Below are 16,961 nucleotides of genomic sequence, written 5' to 3' on the forward strand. Positions count from 1 at the left end.
CCCCAGTGTGGCACTGTGGCAACATTTGGGGATGAAAATATTTCAGTTTGGGGGCATTCCATTTTTCCATGAAACAAGGACATTTTCTGCAGAAAGCAGATGCTTTTTAAGAAAGAAAAATAATTTAATTGAAAATCCAATTTACTGTTGAAAAATAGTTTGAATGAAAATTGGTTGACCGAACCTCCTTATGATAATGTAAGAGAATCAAAGCCCTATTGATGATAAACTAGGCAATACATCATATCTCGGTTGGTATAGTAAATTCCCTTCCCTGCTGTTTTTATTCAGGTATAGACTAATTGGAAGTCCGGAAAGAAAATGTGTGCTTGAAGGATCACAAGTTGCATGGGACAGAGACATTCCATACTGTCAGTGTGAGTAGAGACTTAATAGCTTTATGGTGACCGTGTAATCAGGGTTAAACAATGAAAAGCCCACGGTACTGCCTACTAAATTCTTGAAAGCTTCTGGTTTTGTTTTCCCCTTGCACCATGCTTTAGGAAATCTTGTTAGCTTTCAGATCTGTTTGTTTGTGGAACAGAAGCACACAAGACCGGGATTCTTAGTTAACAGAGTTTGGACCAGATCCTCAACTGGTGTAAATTGAATCAGCCCCTTGCTCTTCAGATATAAAGGCTATGGCTACCCAGAAGGCAGCAAAGTCGCTGCCATCAGATCGATTTCTCTGGATCGACTAAGCGGTCAATGCAGACCCACTCAGTCGATCCAGAAATCGACGTCCTAAGACCAGCTACACAAGTAGCATAGCGCTGCGTTGACGCAGCACAGTGCAGACGGCGCGCAGAAGAGAAGCTCAGCAGTCAACGGGCGTTATGCAAGTTTTTTGCATACTTTGCGTAACTCCCGTCAACTGCCGCTGAATCTCACAGGTACATGTAGACAGGACCATAGTATTAACATGCTTAAAGCACAATCTCCAAGCACTTTACAGATTTTTTTATATTTAGGGATAACTTTGCCTATCACTCATATGCAGCTATCCCTCGGTTGGAAAGTGGCAGGTGCATTTCACAGTAAAGAGCAGTAACTGTTTAGGACAGGGAGTGAAGCATTCTGCACCCAACTGAAAATGCAAGCAGAGTTTAAGAGGCAGGATCAATTATCAGAATCGGAATTTGGTAAGGACACCAGAGATAACACTCCTGCCTTTGTAGAAAGTGTCACAGAATCCTTAATAATCTTGAATGGGCAAGATCTCAATTTTATTTCTCCTCCCTCCTTCAGCTTCCATAACCCTTCAGTCCGTGTATCCACTCCCACCATACCCTGGCTGCATAACTACATTAGGAAAGATGCCCCATTTCCTACTTTTAAAAATCCTGTCTCCCTAGATGGCACAACCATAGGGTCAGCTGGTGTAAATTGGCACAGCTCCATTGTGGTCAATAGAGGCTCGGTTCTCTGCTGGTGAATCAGTGTATTCCCTTGTTGTCAATGGAGCTACACTGATTTTAAACAATCTAAGGTTCTGATCCATTGTGTTTCAGCTTCTTCTTCTCTTGTGAGACTTTGGATATGACATAAATTAAATTCTCTCTCCTTTCCCTTCCTTCTTTTTTTCTCTTTAGTGATACCTTGTCTGCCTCCTCCAGAAGTAGAGCATGGGAGGCATACCGGGCTGACTCTGGAGGAATTCAACTATGGAACCTCTGTCACTTACCAGTGTGACACTGTAGCGAGAGGACAGATTCCTTTCTCGCTTGTTGGAGAAGCCTCCATTCACTGTACATCCCGGGACCATGTAAATGGAGAGTGGAGCGGTCCTGCCCCTGAATGCAAAGGTGATGGAATCTAATTACTGTAAAACATGGTAGCAATGTGCAGGTACACATTAGCAACATACGCCTCCATAGTGCCACTGTTTAACAGATTGTCCATTGACTTGTCCCCAGGATGCCTAATCATAGTCTCACCCCACACCACATGTTATTGGTAACACCCATTGGAGAATAGAGCTCAGCTTGAGTTTTGCACAGAAACTAAGGGGTGCAGGGAACTGCACTTATTGTGTCCAGACTGGCCCCAGTTCCCAACTCGCCCTGCCAAGAGCTACTGCCTGCTTCCTTGGGCTGCCCATACTCTGTGCTCCAGGAGCCAGGAAACTGGAACAGGCGTTTGGTGTCAATATGGGAGGAGGAAGTGACAGAATCCTGGAGAAGCTCCCATGTGGGGAGACAAGCTGGCAATATGAGACTGACTACTCACATGGAGGAGAGAGTGGACAAGATCTTCTGCTGCTCAGAGTGAGAAGCAGTGTCAGAACAGAGAGGCTGGAGCAGGGCTTTCAGCTGAGCAGGGAAAGAAAGGAGAAGAAGGATAGAGGAGTGGAGTTTATTCAGCCTCTGTCCTCACTTAGAGTCCTCAGGAGGAGGATATGGGAGCAGACGGAAATGTTTTCAACAAAGTTTTTATGTCAAAAAATCTTTTTCCTTTAAAAAAAAATTGTTTTGTAAAAAATTGTCTGTTGAAATTTTTTCATTTTTCCTGTCATTGTTTTTAATTTTTTTTTTCTTCAAAAAATAATGCCAAACGTTATTGAAATGGTCATGGAACTTAGTGAAACCCCTCTTTTAAGGTTTGAGGGGTTTTTTTAATTGATCATATTTTTGATAAGATGCACGTAAGAAACAAATTGAAAAAAATAGATGGGATTAAAAAATAACTAATAATGGATCAATTTTGAACACTTTGAAATTAAAACAACTTCAGAAGTTGTCACACAAATAGGTTCTAATTGTTCACTCACTCTAGAAACTATTCCTGTTGAGGTTTCTGCAGGTAAACCAAGAGCATGTCTGCTTGGCTTCTTCACAGGAGACCAGATGTGAGTGTTTGTATCAGCTATAAGGACAGCTGGAACTCTGATTGGAGAAATGATTTTATAATGTCCACTTTAGACACACAAATGATAAGCAGCAAGACGGGGCATTCCAACAGCTCCTGCTGCCCAATGAGACCTCTCTTGTCCAAGTCTGTAATTATGTACATGTGTGCTTGCTCTCTCTCTCCCTCCCCATATCCCCACAATCTCTTGTGACAGAACTGCTATGGAAGGTTGCATTGCACGTGGTCGCTAATTCAGCAGGTGTCATTAGATATTTTTGCTTGATTTAAGAAAAGGCCGGATGAAGACTAAAACTTGTCTGCTAGTTTTTATCAGAACCGATGCCCTAAGGAATTTGGGAACATAGCATCATACCCATGGGCATACTCGTGATATTTTTCGCTTTTCCTTAACATAATGTTTCAAATAAATAAATAGGTGGCTTTGGGAGATGGAGGATGGGCAGGAGTGTTCGGACATGTCACGTCAACCTGATATCTCTTGAGGGCCATATGCACGTGCTTTCAAGCCTGTTCATATCTTCCTCATAAATAGATCTGATTCCACGGAAGAATCTTCACTTTGTTTCCCAATTTTTGATTTAACCGTAAACCTCCCAAGCTGACATTGTTTTTCTTACACAGCTATTCGCTGTCAACAGCCAACAGTTAACCATGGAAAACAGGTGACTGGATATAGTCCTATCTATACCTACAGAGCTTTCGTTATGTTCGAGTGTGACTCACGCTACACCCTCAAAGGCAGTAACATACTTCAGTGCGATGAAAATAATAGATGGGCTCCTCAGTTACCAGTTTGTGAACGAAGTAAGTGTCATATGGTGACTACCACCTCGTTCAGACTCACCCTCCAGCTCTTGTTCGCCCAAGATTCCCATTGACTTTGGGGAACAGGGTTGCTTGAGGTGGGCCTGCAGATCTGGGCCCCTTGCCTTTAGTCACCTACTTGCATGACTGTGAATATACAACTCCATTTTGCACTTAATTCTATTCCTAGAAATAGTTCCTGGCTGCACTCTGGGAGGAAAAATAGCTCCAGGAATCCAGAATTACGAACAACATAGGCCAAAGCTTGGTCCCATTCAAACCAGTGAGAGTTTTGCTGTTGAATTCAAAAGGGACTAGGACTTAAACCTATATATTTAATAATATAAAAAAACCATATGGGGTCATGTCCTCACCTTGTGTAAATTACATCAGTGCAGCTCCGCAGACTTACACAACTGAGAAGCTGGTCCATGATTAAGCCATGGTTGTTTCCCATTCAAGTCAAGTTTTGCCACTGACTGTAGTGGGAGGCAGGGACTGGAACCATAGAAGAACTGTAGAATGAGGGGGGATTTGATAGCAGCCTTTAACTACCTGAAGGGGGGTTCCAGGGAGGATGGAGCTAGGCTGTTCTCAGTGGTGGCAGATGACAGAACAAGGAGCAACGGTTTCAAGTTGCAGTGGGGGAGGTCTAGGTTGGATATTAGGAAAAAGTTTTTCACTAGGAGGGTGGTGAAGCACTGGAATGGGTTACCTAGGGAGGTGGTGGAATCTCCTCCTTTAGAGGTTTCTAAGCTGTGGCTTGACAAAGCCCTGGCTGGGATGATTTAGTTGGGGTTGGTCCTGCTTTGAGCAGGAGGTTGGACTAAAGACCTCCTGAGGTCCCTTCCAACCCTAATCTTCTCTGATTCTACGATTCTAAGACCCAGGGTGAAATCCTGGGTCTACTTCTTTCCATGGCAGTTTTGCTGTTGACTTCAATGGGGATGAGATTTCACCCCATGATATGAAAGGATCTTGATCTCCTATTTTCTGTTGGTGCCCTAACTTCTGATATTGACCAGCCCTTCACTGCTGCCTGATTAGCATGATGTGTCTGGAATTACTGCTCATGTAATTAATTACCTTTGTGCTGCTATTCAGACAATCTCCCTGCAGGAACTGGGGTAGCTAGCCTGCCAGAAAATATGCAGTGGTATTGTACCCTTGTTGGTCCCAGGATATTAGTAAGACAAGGTGGTTGAGGTAATACCTTTTATTGAACCAACTTTTGGGGAGAGAGTGGAGCTCAAAAGCTTGTTTCTCTCAGCAACAGAAGTTGGTCCAGTAAAAGATTATCTCACCTACCTTGCCAGAAGATAGACATGCCAGTAGGCTTTGGAATAGGAATGCTTCTGGCTTGTCAGTGAGGACCTGCACTGAACTGAATACCTATTGTAGTTGTACAACCATTTTTATGTCCCCTTTGTTTTAAGAGAGGAAATAGTCACTGCTGTGTAAGCCTGCATCTCACTGTGCTGACATAGCTCCAGTATACTGCGGTTAAATGACTGGTATGTTGAAAACAGGAATTCCAGTTTTATTCTATTATAGAATAAATTCTATTATAGGCAGTGTTACCTAGTGGATAGAGCACTGGAGTGGGATTCAGGAGACCTTGGTTCTATCCCTGACTCTGCCACTGGCCTGCTGGGTGACCTGTGGCAATTCACTTCCTTGCTCTGTGCCTTACTTTCCCCTGTAAAGTGGGGATAATGATACTGACCTTCTTTCTAAAGTGCTTTGAGATCTACTGAAGAGGAGCCAGGTATTATTTATTTACTGTATAAATTCTTAAACTGCACTCATCATCATAGTATCTGAGTGCCTTCCAATATTGCATTACATATGCAATATGTGACTATGCACACATCATGTGTTTTTTGTTTTTGTTTTGTTTTTTTCCTCTCATCCTCTCCTCAGGGGAGAAGCAAGTGCAGTGGAATTTCCTGTTTTGTGACTGGGTTTTGGGGGTTTTATTGGTTTTTTTAAAATATACATGTCTTTCATGTCACATTCTTGTAGAAAAGAATCAGCCTCAATAAGATTTCCTGGTTACCTATGTCCTTAAACTTTTATTTTTACTCTTAGGTAGCTGTGATGACCCGCCTCATATTCCTAATACTTTCCAAAATTCTTCTAATAGCCAATTGTTTCCAGCTGGGACTGTTGTGAAATATGACTGCAAGCGTGGTTATGAGTTAATCCCTGGAATATCCTCTGCGATTGTTACCTGTCAAAAAGATTTTACATGGTCTGAACATAAAGACTTTTGTCAGAGTAAGCATATTAATCTTTGGTTTAGCTTTCTTGGTTTTAATTGAGCTACAAAATTAATACACATTTGGGAGGCTGTATTTATAGTCGGTATGTGGCTCAAAGTGAGAGTGTGTGAGAGAGAGTGTATCTTCTGGGAATTCTCAATTTAACAGTAGGAAGCAAGGTCATTATTAGTAGTTTGGTTTATACATTCATGGACAGATCTGTTGCCCCTACCCGTGATCCCCGTATTACCTAAAGTAGATTACTATGAAGCTGGATTATACACAAAGTTTATTGTAACACAGCAATCCGTGTTGTTTAGAATCCTGATGAAAACCAAAGTATTCTGCCAGCTGCGATTCAAATAGTTGCCCAGAAGTAAACTGAAAATGGTACTCCTCAATCCACATGAGACATGCCCACTAACACTCAAGGAAGGAAGAAATGATTTGCTGTGTCTGTCAATGATCTAAAACTTGCACCAAAAACCAGCCTTTTCAGAAACGTGAAGGAAATGCTGACTTTCTATAGCTAGCAAAACGTTCTGCTGCTCCTTGTAAATGAATCTGCTGCTACAGAATTGTTTTTGCTCTGATTTAACACTGTTGGTGGTGGTGTTTTTCAGTAATTAAATGTCCATATCCACACGTTGACAATGGAAAAGAAACACTTAGGAATGGACTTAGGAAAGAGACCTATGTGTACCAAGACGAAATTAGAATTCAATGTAATGGTGGTTACAACTTCAAAAACAGTGATGGACGGTACAACAGTGTATTGACTAAATGTGAACATAATGGTGCATGGCATCCTGCATTACCAGTTTGCGAGCCAGGTATGTATAAATGGTAAAGAACTCTGATATAGTGTCCTTCTATCCCTGACTGTGAATGGAAGACATACTCCCAAATCACGTAATTGCTGCAGAATTCCATATTTATATGATGGTAGCACACAGAGGCCCCAATTGGGAAAGGAGGGGCCTTTCTCTTCACTCCCACCCCCACCTTCTGCCTTCTTGTTTCCTCTCTTCTGCCTCTGTCACTCTGATCCTCCGTCTCTCCCTTCAGCCCTCTCCTGAAAGGTCCTGAGGACCCGTGTCCTTCTCAGAACATTGATCCTGGTTTCCTGGCCGAATTCCAGCTCTGCTTTTGCACTCTGTCTCCCTCTACTTCTCCTGCAGTTTCAAAAGAATGTGATGTTTTTCTTCACTTAGGGCCTCATCCCACAAAGTTCTCAAGCACATGCTAACTCTAAGCATAGGCATAGTGTTGAGCCACTTCCATGCTTAAAGGTAAGGTGTTTAAGTGCTTTGCTGAATTGGGGCCTTGGAGAAGTAGCTGTGTTTCTCTGGTGGATGAAGCAGCTCTGGGTGTAACAGGTTGAAAGTATTCTAGAAATGCAGGATCATTACAATCATTACAGGCAGGCCAAATACTACTGGCATAGAGGCACTTCACAAACATTCTTTCTGGTCCCGTTCTCTACTGTTCTTCCATCATGAGGAGAGGACACACAGTTCATGTTGTTAGCTGCACAGAAGAAACACAGTTGGTAAATGGCAGTGCATGAGCTTACTAGTGGGTTTATGATGTTCTTGTTATTGTAAGACTATGGTTGATTTCAGCTCCCTCCCTTCCTTTTCCCCCCTCTCCCGGTTCATTCCAGGATATTCACCCAGCAGAGTGTCAGCAGCTATCTGGTAAAAGAGGAGAAAGAGAACAGGTGAAGGTTGGGGTCTGCAGTGGAGAGATTGTTTCCTCTGAAGAAATCTTCAGGGAGCGTAGATGTGTGAGTGACTGTGACAGGCTGCATTTTAAGTATACACAGCACTCTGTGAACACATAGAAAACAACATTTCTGTGCTTGTAGCTGGATTGGCTTTGTGACCCCTGATTCAGTCTAATCCATTGCAGAAAGTGGTTTTGGAGGGTACCATTATTTTCCTACTACCTAATGAACACATCACCTCACGCTGCTATTAGCCCACTCCAATTTCATACATAGACTTTTTTTTTAATGTCCATCCATTATCCCTCTTTGAATATTTTAGTTCTTCAAATCAATCTGATTGACTGAATCTCACATGATAGGTTCATCTCTGTTTTAAGGGGCTATTGTTACAGTTTGCAAACCAGTCCATATAAATAGTGAAGGATTCTCATACAGTGACTTCTCATCCCTGATTTTGAAAGGAACACCTAACACTCACAGAGTGTAATTGCAACATAATTATATATTTATATTATGGTAGCACACAGAGGACTCAATCAGTCCAGGATCCCATTGTCCTGGGTGCTGTACAAACACATATGAAGACTCAAGAGACTCTGCCCCAGTGAGTTTGCAGTCCCAGAAACCTCTTCCTGTTGCATTCTGGTAAAAGAGCTCCAGAGGGATAGCTGTGCTAGTCTGTATACAGCAAAAACGAGAGTCCTCTAGCACCTTAAAGACTAACAAACTCAATTTCTGCAGGCATAAGCTTTCGTGGGCTGCAACCCACTTCGTCAGATGCAAGTTGAAGGTTTTTGTCTCTCTGCATGCTCAGGTAGTACCAATAGGTACGCACAATAAGCGAGTATTGCCTGTAGATCTTTACTCTGTAATGACTGTAGCAAAATTAAGAATACAGTCAACAAATTGGACAAATCGGTTTCTAGTTTTACTTGTTCTGCTAGACCTAACAAGTAGCTCTGTAAAACCTCCCACGCATGTTGTTGGTAGGACTTGGCAAATTCACATCCGCTCCGGTGGAGAGCTCAGCTGGTGAATTTCCCGGTGTTTGTGTTTCTTCACTTAGATCTTCATGGAATGAAGTATTCCAATGTGGGTCAAATGCCCCTGCTACAGGTTTTAGCTTGATTGTAGAATGCAATCAAGATTCTCCTCTTTCTTCAATGTGCTTGAGCTACTTTTTAATCAAAGTTTCCAGATTACTGGAGTGTCTTCTGCAATTCTATCTCCATAGATTCGGGAGCAGAAATGAATCCACAGGGACAAAGCATGTCCCGGTGCAGGGGTTGCATAAAACCTTCTCCCAACTATGCCTGTACTTTGTAGATATGTCATTCACTTTCCAATGGGCTGGCTCCCATCTATCTGCAATTTTCTCCTTTATTCTGGGACTAAGATGGTGTAATATGTCTCTATTTTCCAGTTCTATAGCAGACATGATTACTTTGGCATCCCATCACCACTTTTTTGCCAACTGATTTGTCTCTGTTTTCTTAGTAGCTAAAATATATGCATAGCAAAGTCTGCATCTCAGGTCCTTCACATACTGCTGATGGGTTACCTCAGGTTGCCCTTGCTGTTGGATTCGAAGTACAAATCAGTTGATAGCAAGGGGTGCCTTCTGAACATAGGAAGTATGGGGTCTCTCCCTTTGCATCATCCTTAGTACAGTTACATACCAATCCTTTGATTGGCAACCATAGCTGAGGATGATCCATTTGTCTTTCCCACAGGTTAGTGTTTACCCCATCTGGAGAATCTGCCTGTCAGCAATTGATTTATTAAACTGGGACTGGAGAACTTTCAGTCTCCCATGTAGTCTCCCATTACTTTACAACTATTCTTCATTAGCCAGCATTTAAAGAATGCTCTTTATTGACGTTAGTGCCTGAATTGTATGTCTAATAAAATAAATGCCTTTTGCAGTTCAGATTGCTTGAAGATAAATGTGCTCTCTACCTTTAAGGACGAGCCCCGAGCTAAAAAAGCTTCTGCAGAAAGATTGCCCCAGGTTGAGGGAGATATGATGGGAGAAGGCCTCCACAATGCCTCCTTCCACCAGTGATCCTGAGACCAGACAACATTGCCCCCAGTGTAGATGGTGCTGGATGAGGCAGAGGGTGGCTGGGACACACCCAGAGGATACAATGATTCAGTGCCTCCCTGAGCAGCCAGTTTCACCATGACCATTATAAAGACCCTGTCACAGATTAAAGTTGCCATCACCCTGCGCAACCACTGAGGGAGGGCAGTGGTACAAATGCTTCTGGCCCCCAGGCCAGTGTTGGGTCAGTTCTGCACTGAGCACAGGAAGAGAGAATTTTAAGCACCCATGAATTTTCAAAAAGCTGGGTTAGGGATTAGCGCGACTAGGGGTGAGGTAATATCTGTTATTGGACCAACTTCTGCTGGTGAAAGAGACAAGCTTTCCATGTGAGTGATTAGTTACATGAGCATTTCCAGAGCCCATTTCAACAGGCAGCACTGGGATAGCTTTAACACGTCACTTTGGTTTCCGTCGGAAATGTGTAGCGATCCCGGAACAGTGCCAGAAGACTAAAACGAACCACTGTGAAAAAGTATATAGCCTACTCAAACCAACTCTCTCCCCTTCTTTCTCCCAAAACAATCCTTCTCTTCGCTTGTTTGGGAGGGATGGACATATGGGGAAAGTGCATCCTTTTACTGGGAGGGTGGTGTGGTGGGAAAATTCAGTAGCTAGTTGGAGTGGGTGCAGCACTTGGGGGTCTCCAGGAGAGTTTCATAGCTCGGAGGACGGTTAGCATGCTTGTTCAGGAGGATCTGGCAGTGCTCAGTGGCTAGAGAAGGGGGTTCAGGTCTGGAATTTGGTGGCGCATATGTAGCACGGCCGGTTTGATGACTCGAGGAGTCATGCAGGAGGACCCTGCTGTTGAAGCTGAGGGGAGCTGCAGGCCTTCAGTACTTCTCATGGTCTGGCTGTAATTCTCAGTCATTCAGTGCAGTGAGCATGTGAACAATGATCCCTGGAAGCCCTCCAGCTCAAAGAGCCATTTAAGGAGTGTTCTGCATGTTGCTGTTTTTATCGTTGCTCTTCCCATGCCAGAGGTATGATGCTAACTCTCCGCCAGAAACCAAGGAAGTGCTGGCTGATGGTCAGAGCTATTAGAGACTGGTGCCTCTAGTGTCAGGAAACCACACAGTATTTATGCTGCCTTCTTTCTTTTAGGAGATTTCCCGTTCTGTATAAATGCTGTATTTTTCTCTCTTATTGTAGTTTGTGGGACACCTCCACACATCAATAGTGGACAGCACAACCCCCAGGAAAAAGTTTTCCCTGTTGGCACAGTCGTGACCTACTCCTGTAACGAGGGTTGGTTACTTTTTGGAGAGCCGTCCATTCGGTGTATAGGTGGTGATGGGAGACCTGCGCGCTGGCAAGAACCTGCCCCTGAATGCAAAGGTGACTCGTTTCTTCATTACACTTAGAAAAGGAGGGAGGGCACACTGGAATGACCTGGGGCTGTTTAACATCTTAGCTCTTAAAGACCGAAAATATGTAGAGCCATGGGCCAGCCCACTGCAGACTCCTCCTTTCCAGCAGACCAAACACACTCCCAGGTGTGATGCCCATTGCCAATGTCTTCTCTCCCCTGACACCCATTCATCTGGTCTGCCCTGACCTATGCCCTAACTAAGGCTTGATCCTTCTATTTCAAGCTTGCTGAATTCCTCCCTTAGACACCCCCCGCATCTGACCCATCTCTTAGTTTTTGTTGCCCAATCCAGCTGTCCTGATGATGATGCTTTTAACGTGGAATCCCCATTGTGTGTGGTGTCAGTACATTTGTGGGGACAACCTGAGTCCAACTTGGAAAGACCCTAGTGGCTTGATTTAGCAGCAGGAAGCTGGGTGGAGCTAGCCGCATGGAAGGTGTTAATGCCCTGCCCACTCCATTGCCCCATCTGCAGTATTCCCATAATCCCCAGGGAGACCTGCCAGTAGTCCCTATGTCGTCATGACTCCTGTGCAGGAGAAATTATTTGCCACAGCTGTCTGTGGAAATAGAACTTCCTTTGAATGCCTGGTTGAGAAAATCCGCTGCTGTTCTATAGCTATGGCCATGTGTTCTCAGAGTGTTGGGATGGCCAGGAAAATGGATCAACAGCCGTATGAATATTGTGGCTTCGGTTGTCTTAGACGTAACACCACAATTTTAGATGATTGTCATTTCTCCTCATTAGTTTGCTATCACTGGCCTATGGTTGAAATGGAAGAATGGTTAGAAATAGATCTGTGTTTGTAAATAATGTGCTCTAGTCGGTTTTACGACTACGAAGGCTACCTGCTCAATGGCACTGAAGGGAAAGATGTAAGGATGATGGTACTTCATGAAATCCTCCTTTGCCATCTTGTGAATGGGGTATATTTAAATGAGATGTGATATGATGACTTCTCTGGCACATCCACACAGCGCCTGAGTAAATTACACTATATGTAGAGAGAGGTATGATCTATAGGATTAGGAGCTGGGGGCGTCTGGTTTATAATCCCTGCTCTGCCACTTATCCTGTCTGTTGTTAGGACAAGTCGCTTCATCTCTCTGCCTCAGTTTCAGTTCTGGCAATGAGAAGGGGCAGTAACCTGGGTGTAAATGTAATCTATGCATGCTTTAAAGTCGCTCTACATTGCCTGAGCAGTGCAAAGGGACCATCATGTAAACAGAATATGGCCCCAGTCTCCTTATTTACCCACTTCACTGGAGTCTTGCGGATTCATTAGTAAATTTCTTTTTTTAAATGTGTGCTAACTAACAATGGCAAAAATTATCTGGTGTTTGCAGAGATTCTGTGCTCAAGACCACATATTGAAAATGGAACATATAAAACTGATCGATATACATCAAACCCAAGCAAATATAAATTAGGAGTGTGGGTTACATTTAAATGTAATCTTGGCTATAAACTCAAAGGTCATGATAGGAGCAGCTGTGTTGAAAATGATAAATGGCATCCTCCATTGCCTAGTTGTTCCCTTGGTAAGTATAAATTCTTAAGATACCTGTTTATCCCTAAATATGCTTCTGTTTTGCCACTGAATTATTATAAATTAATACTGACACAATAGATATTTTTAATAATATTAATTCCAATGCAGTGATATCTATTCCCTGACTGCACAAGAGGCAGACACCCCCATGCAAAGACAGAGTAAATACTGCAAAATCCCTAGCGTATCAACTGGAGCACCCAGTTGTCCTTAATCTTGCTGCCTCGGTTTCCCATCTGTATAATGCAAGTAGTCATAGGAGCCAACTTCAGATGGGTCTTGTGCAGCTTCACTCATTAATGTTTAAAAATCATTTTTCTGACAGAAGGTGGCATAGAAATTATTATTGTCACTACTATAATACCATAGTAATCCTAGTTTCTATCTCTTGACTAAGTCATAGTCTTCCTAAAAGGAAAAAATTGATTGTAAATGAATCACAATCCTATGCTAGAATCAGGTGGCCATGCTCAGGGTTATTGCTTCCCATATTTTTCATGGCTTATTTTAGACTTGTTTGTGGTTGTGACACGAGTGTTAGGCGCAGCACTGGGTGTCTCCTTATAACCCTGCATTACCACATACTCCAGGCCACAGTTCACCCCTGTTTGTGTTCTCTAAAATTGAAATGATTGAGACAAATTCTGCACGCATGGCAGTGGGGCTAAATGGATTTCACCAAGGGCAGAGGTAAGGCCACGGGATTTTTTAAGTATCGTTCTCTCTCACATCACATTCTGGTAAAAGAGGCTTTGGTCTCAATAGGTTCCAGGATTTAATGTGTTTAATAGGTTGTGTTTTGTTGGTTTTGTTTTGGTTTGGTTTGGGTTTTTTTTATTGTGGGTTGTCAGGGAGCTGTTCCAATCCACCAACGATTGAGTATGCTGAGAGAAACAATCCGAGCAAGTTTCTAGTTGGTACCAGAGTGACCTACTCCTGCAAACCAGGTTACACTCTCATCCCTGGAGTATCTCCCAGCGTGACTTGTCTTCAGAACTTCACATGGTCTAAAGTCCCAGAGCTATGTCAGAGTAAGTAACTCCATTTCAGGCTGCCTTGCCTTTCCTTTCCTTTAATTGATCTACATATTTAACAGCAATTTAATATTTTTGGGTTTTTTTGCTTTTTGGCACCTGGGCCTTGTTTTCAGAAGTGCTGGGCATCTGCAGCTCTTAATGACTTCAGCTGGAGTTGTGGTTGCACAGTACCTCTGAAAATCTGTCTGAGGGCCAGCTGAGCAATTGGCTTTGTGTGGGTGTGTCTATACCATAGACATGGCAATGTTAGTGTGAGGTGATAAAACCACTTGAGAAACTCTATTTATTGTGCAACTTTTCACCTCCTCAGCTGTCCTCTGCCCTCTAACCCTACTCCAGAGGGAGTACTTCGCACATTCCAAACCTCTAAGCAGCCCCAGATGGCTGATATATATTTTTAGCAATACTGTGTTAAATGTGACTTCTCCCCACTTCAGATGTGGACATTCTGAGCCCCTTCAACCATCTCTCTGTCCCCAATTTACATTGACTTCAGATTCAGGATGGACAACCTTCAGTTCAACACCATTGAAAGGGTTGAATATCTGATAATCCATCAGGGTGAAGAATAGCTGGGTGCCCTTTACCATTAAAAAGCCAGGAATCTCCCTTTCTAGGGTGACAAACAACACTGCTAATAGATGCTGAGATATCAGACCTGTCAATATAGTGACATTATTATGTATAGAATAGAATAATTTTTAGTTTCCTTATACTAGTGCTGTCTTTCAGAAGCCTGCAGAGTTAAACATATGGAGCAGAAAGCAGGAGCATGGCTGGGATAATCTGAAGTTTATACAGCCCCTGGCTGATCTTTGGCTTCTATCCACTCGGCCTCCATAATTGCCCAGAGGAGATGGTGTCCATCTCATACAGCAAGGTCACTATCACAGTGGCTACTCTTAGAGAGGTCTGGCAGTTTGTTAATAAAAGACTGAATAAATGCAGGTGGAATGAGAAAATTTGTCCCCAAGAAAATGCAGAATGATACCTCTTGACCTATATGGCTTGTCAGGAAGAACTGATTTTTACTGTGACAGCCCATGAAACACTACTTCCTTTAGAGACATGGGCCTCTTTATATAAAAAAAAAAAAAAAAAAATCAATAATTAAGGAGATTGATGTTTCTAGATGTCAGTGTTTAGATTCTTTCAAAAGGTTCAGACCCTCCCAGTAAACAAGTCTCCATCCCAGAAAGTGTCTCACTGAGAATTTTGGAAGAAGATATACCTAACCCACAAAGAAGCACTCTAGGTGTGAAATAAGTGTGGAATCAAAGAATTCATCATAGAATTGATTAATAGAATGCCTGGTCTGAAACTGGTCATAGAAGGCCTGGCCTGAAGTTGTAGCCTGATACTGAAATAGAAACCCCAGGCTAAGCCATTAACAGAATGCCTCAGCTGAAATTATGATAAAGATGCTAAAACCCCACAAGATGTCTCTGAACCACACCCCAGATGCAAGTTCTCTGTTATAAGCCTTAAGCCTTTTGAAGTCTGTGAACAGACTTCACCTGTTTCGATAAGTACCGGTACCTGCCCCCCTTTGTCTTACCGGCCCCAGAGAAACTCACTCCATACAAATTAGCATTTGAACAGGTATTGTGTCACCACCCATCTTCCGGTGTTAGCCAGGGTCCATGAAAACTACATTGTATACTCAAGTGACTCATTGGGCATTCCTGTGAATGCGTCTGGTGCGCCCCACTGTGCATTGTGATTGTCTTTCCTGTTAAGTATAAACAGTTGATCAAATTCCACTATACGATCAACATGTACATGAACCTAAGCAACCCCTATATAAGTCTTTTGTGTCTGGTAGCCAGGTGAAGTACATTTGCCCAGCATCCAGACATGCTGCTTGACTTCCCTATAACCACCTGGGTTTTCCCTATGGCTATAGTATTCCCCATAGCTATGGTTATGTGATTGTGTGTGTGTCACAATTAAAGCTGCACCCGATCCAACTCTAAAATGTAGCAATGTGATTCTTTTCCATGACATAAGTGTGTCCAAGGAATGAGTTAATGTGGAATTAGCTATTGCATTTTTAATTTGCACACTTGCTATTTCACACTAAATCTCCCATGTAGACAAGCCCTCTGTCTGAACAAAAACATTTTGAACCCTTTGTTTATTGGTGTTTCTCAGAGGTTCGTTGTCAAAAGCCGGAGATTGAAAATGGAAAACAGGTGCCTACAACTGAAAGTGAATATACATATGGAAGCAGTGTTGAGTTTAAGTGTGATTCTGACTACATCCTCAAAGGCAATGCATCAATTAATTGCGAGGAAAATGGGAAATGGAATCCTCCAGTACCATCTTGTATAAAGGGTAAATATAAACAAAACTAAAACACCTTGCTGAGGAAAAAATGTACTCCTATAAAACCTAGAAACTGTATCAGAAAGGCTGCAAAGTCATCGTGTCTGTTTCTAGGTGGAGGGTGTTAAAAGCACCCCCACAGGGCATTGATTCACATTCAAAGGCCTTTTCTGTCTCTGTCTTCTATCAAATGACCTTGTCCATCTCTGGGGAGGTGGATCTGTTCCCTATAGACTAATCTCCAGTGCTTTTTCTAATCAAGGCTTAAATATGCCAACCAATGGGGCTTCACATCCGTTCTCTTAGGAGACTAGTCAAGAGTTTCTTAGATCTCATTCTCCGGAGGCTTCTTCGTAGTGTTCAGCGTAAAATTTCCTGTTCTTAAGTTTCTCCCGTTAGTCCTGCCTCTGCCCCTTGTAACATCCTCGACCATTCTCCCCCCGTCTTCATTAGGTGTGGCTGGGCAGCAGTGGTGGGATAGTGATTACACAGCGAGGGAGATGTGGAAAGGTTGGGCAGTGAGTAGTGGGACTGAGCGGCTTGTTGAGGCGCTCAGGGATGGCTGGTAGGTCACAGGAGGGTTGGGATGTTTGAGGTGATTCTGGAAGGATTAAGCACTATTGGTGGGTGATATGGCCAATATACTGACGTGTATGCCCATCAGCAGCTCCCCTGAAAGAGAATTTACCTACACTTTAAATGCCAAGTGCTGGATTCTCCTGTAACTTCACTGGCTTCCCTGAAGCTGCTCCTGGTTCAGTGGAGTAAGAGAGAGGGCAGTCAGGCCTCACATTTGTCGGTCTAAGGTGTTTGTACAGTGCCAGTCGCTGTAGTATTTAATCAAAGCCTTTGGCATCCTGCAGGATAAGTCACTATAGAAGCATAAGCCACTGTTT

The 16,961-nt window shown here is 43.1% G+C and overlaps 1 protein-coding gene across 1 annotated transcript in view; it reads left to right on the top strand.

The window, feature by feature from the left end:
• Positions 1-16,961, top strand: part of LOC137142209 (complement receptor type 1-like) — a 47,123-nt gene that overhangs the window by 7,235 nt on the left and 22,927 nt on the right. The window contains exons 5-13 of the mRNA XM_067531447.1: positions 292-377; positions 1,593-1,805; positions 3,493-3,675; positions 5,767-5,955; positions 6,563-6,772; positions 10,928-11,113; positions 12,495-12,689; positions 13,552-13,731; positions 15,892-16,074. Of these exons, the coding sequence (XP_067387548.1) occupies positions 292-377; positions 1,593-1,805; positions 3,493-3,675; positions 5,767-5,955; positions 6,563-6,772; positions 10,928-11,113; positions 12,495-12,689; positions 13,552-13,731; positions 15,892-16,074 (1,625 nt within the window). The remainder of the gene's footprint in view (positions 1-291; positions 378-1,592; positions 1,806-3,492; positions 3,676-5,766; positions 5,956-6,562; positions 6,773-10,927; positions 11,114-12,494; positions 12,690-13,551; positions 13,732-15,891; positions 16,075-16,961) is intronic.

The sequence above is a fragment of the Emydura macquarii genome, unplaced genomic scaffold, assembly GCF_026122565.2.
Source record: "Emydura macquarii macquarii isolate MOO-44397 ecotype Brisbane River unplaced genomic scaffold, CSIRO-AGI_Emac_v2 contig_3220, whole genome shotgun sequence".
Classification (NCBI taxonomy): Eukaryota; Metazoa; Chordata; order Testudines; family Chelidae; genus Emydura; species Emydura macquarii.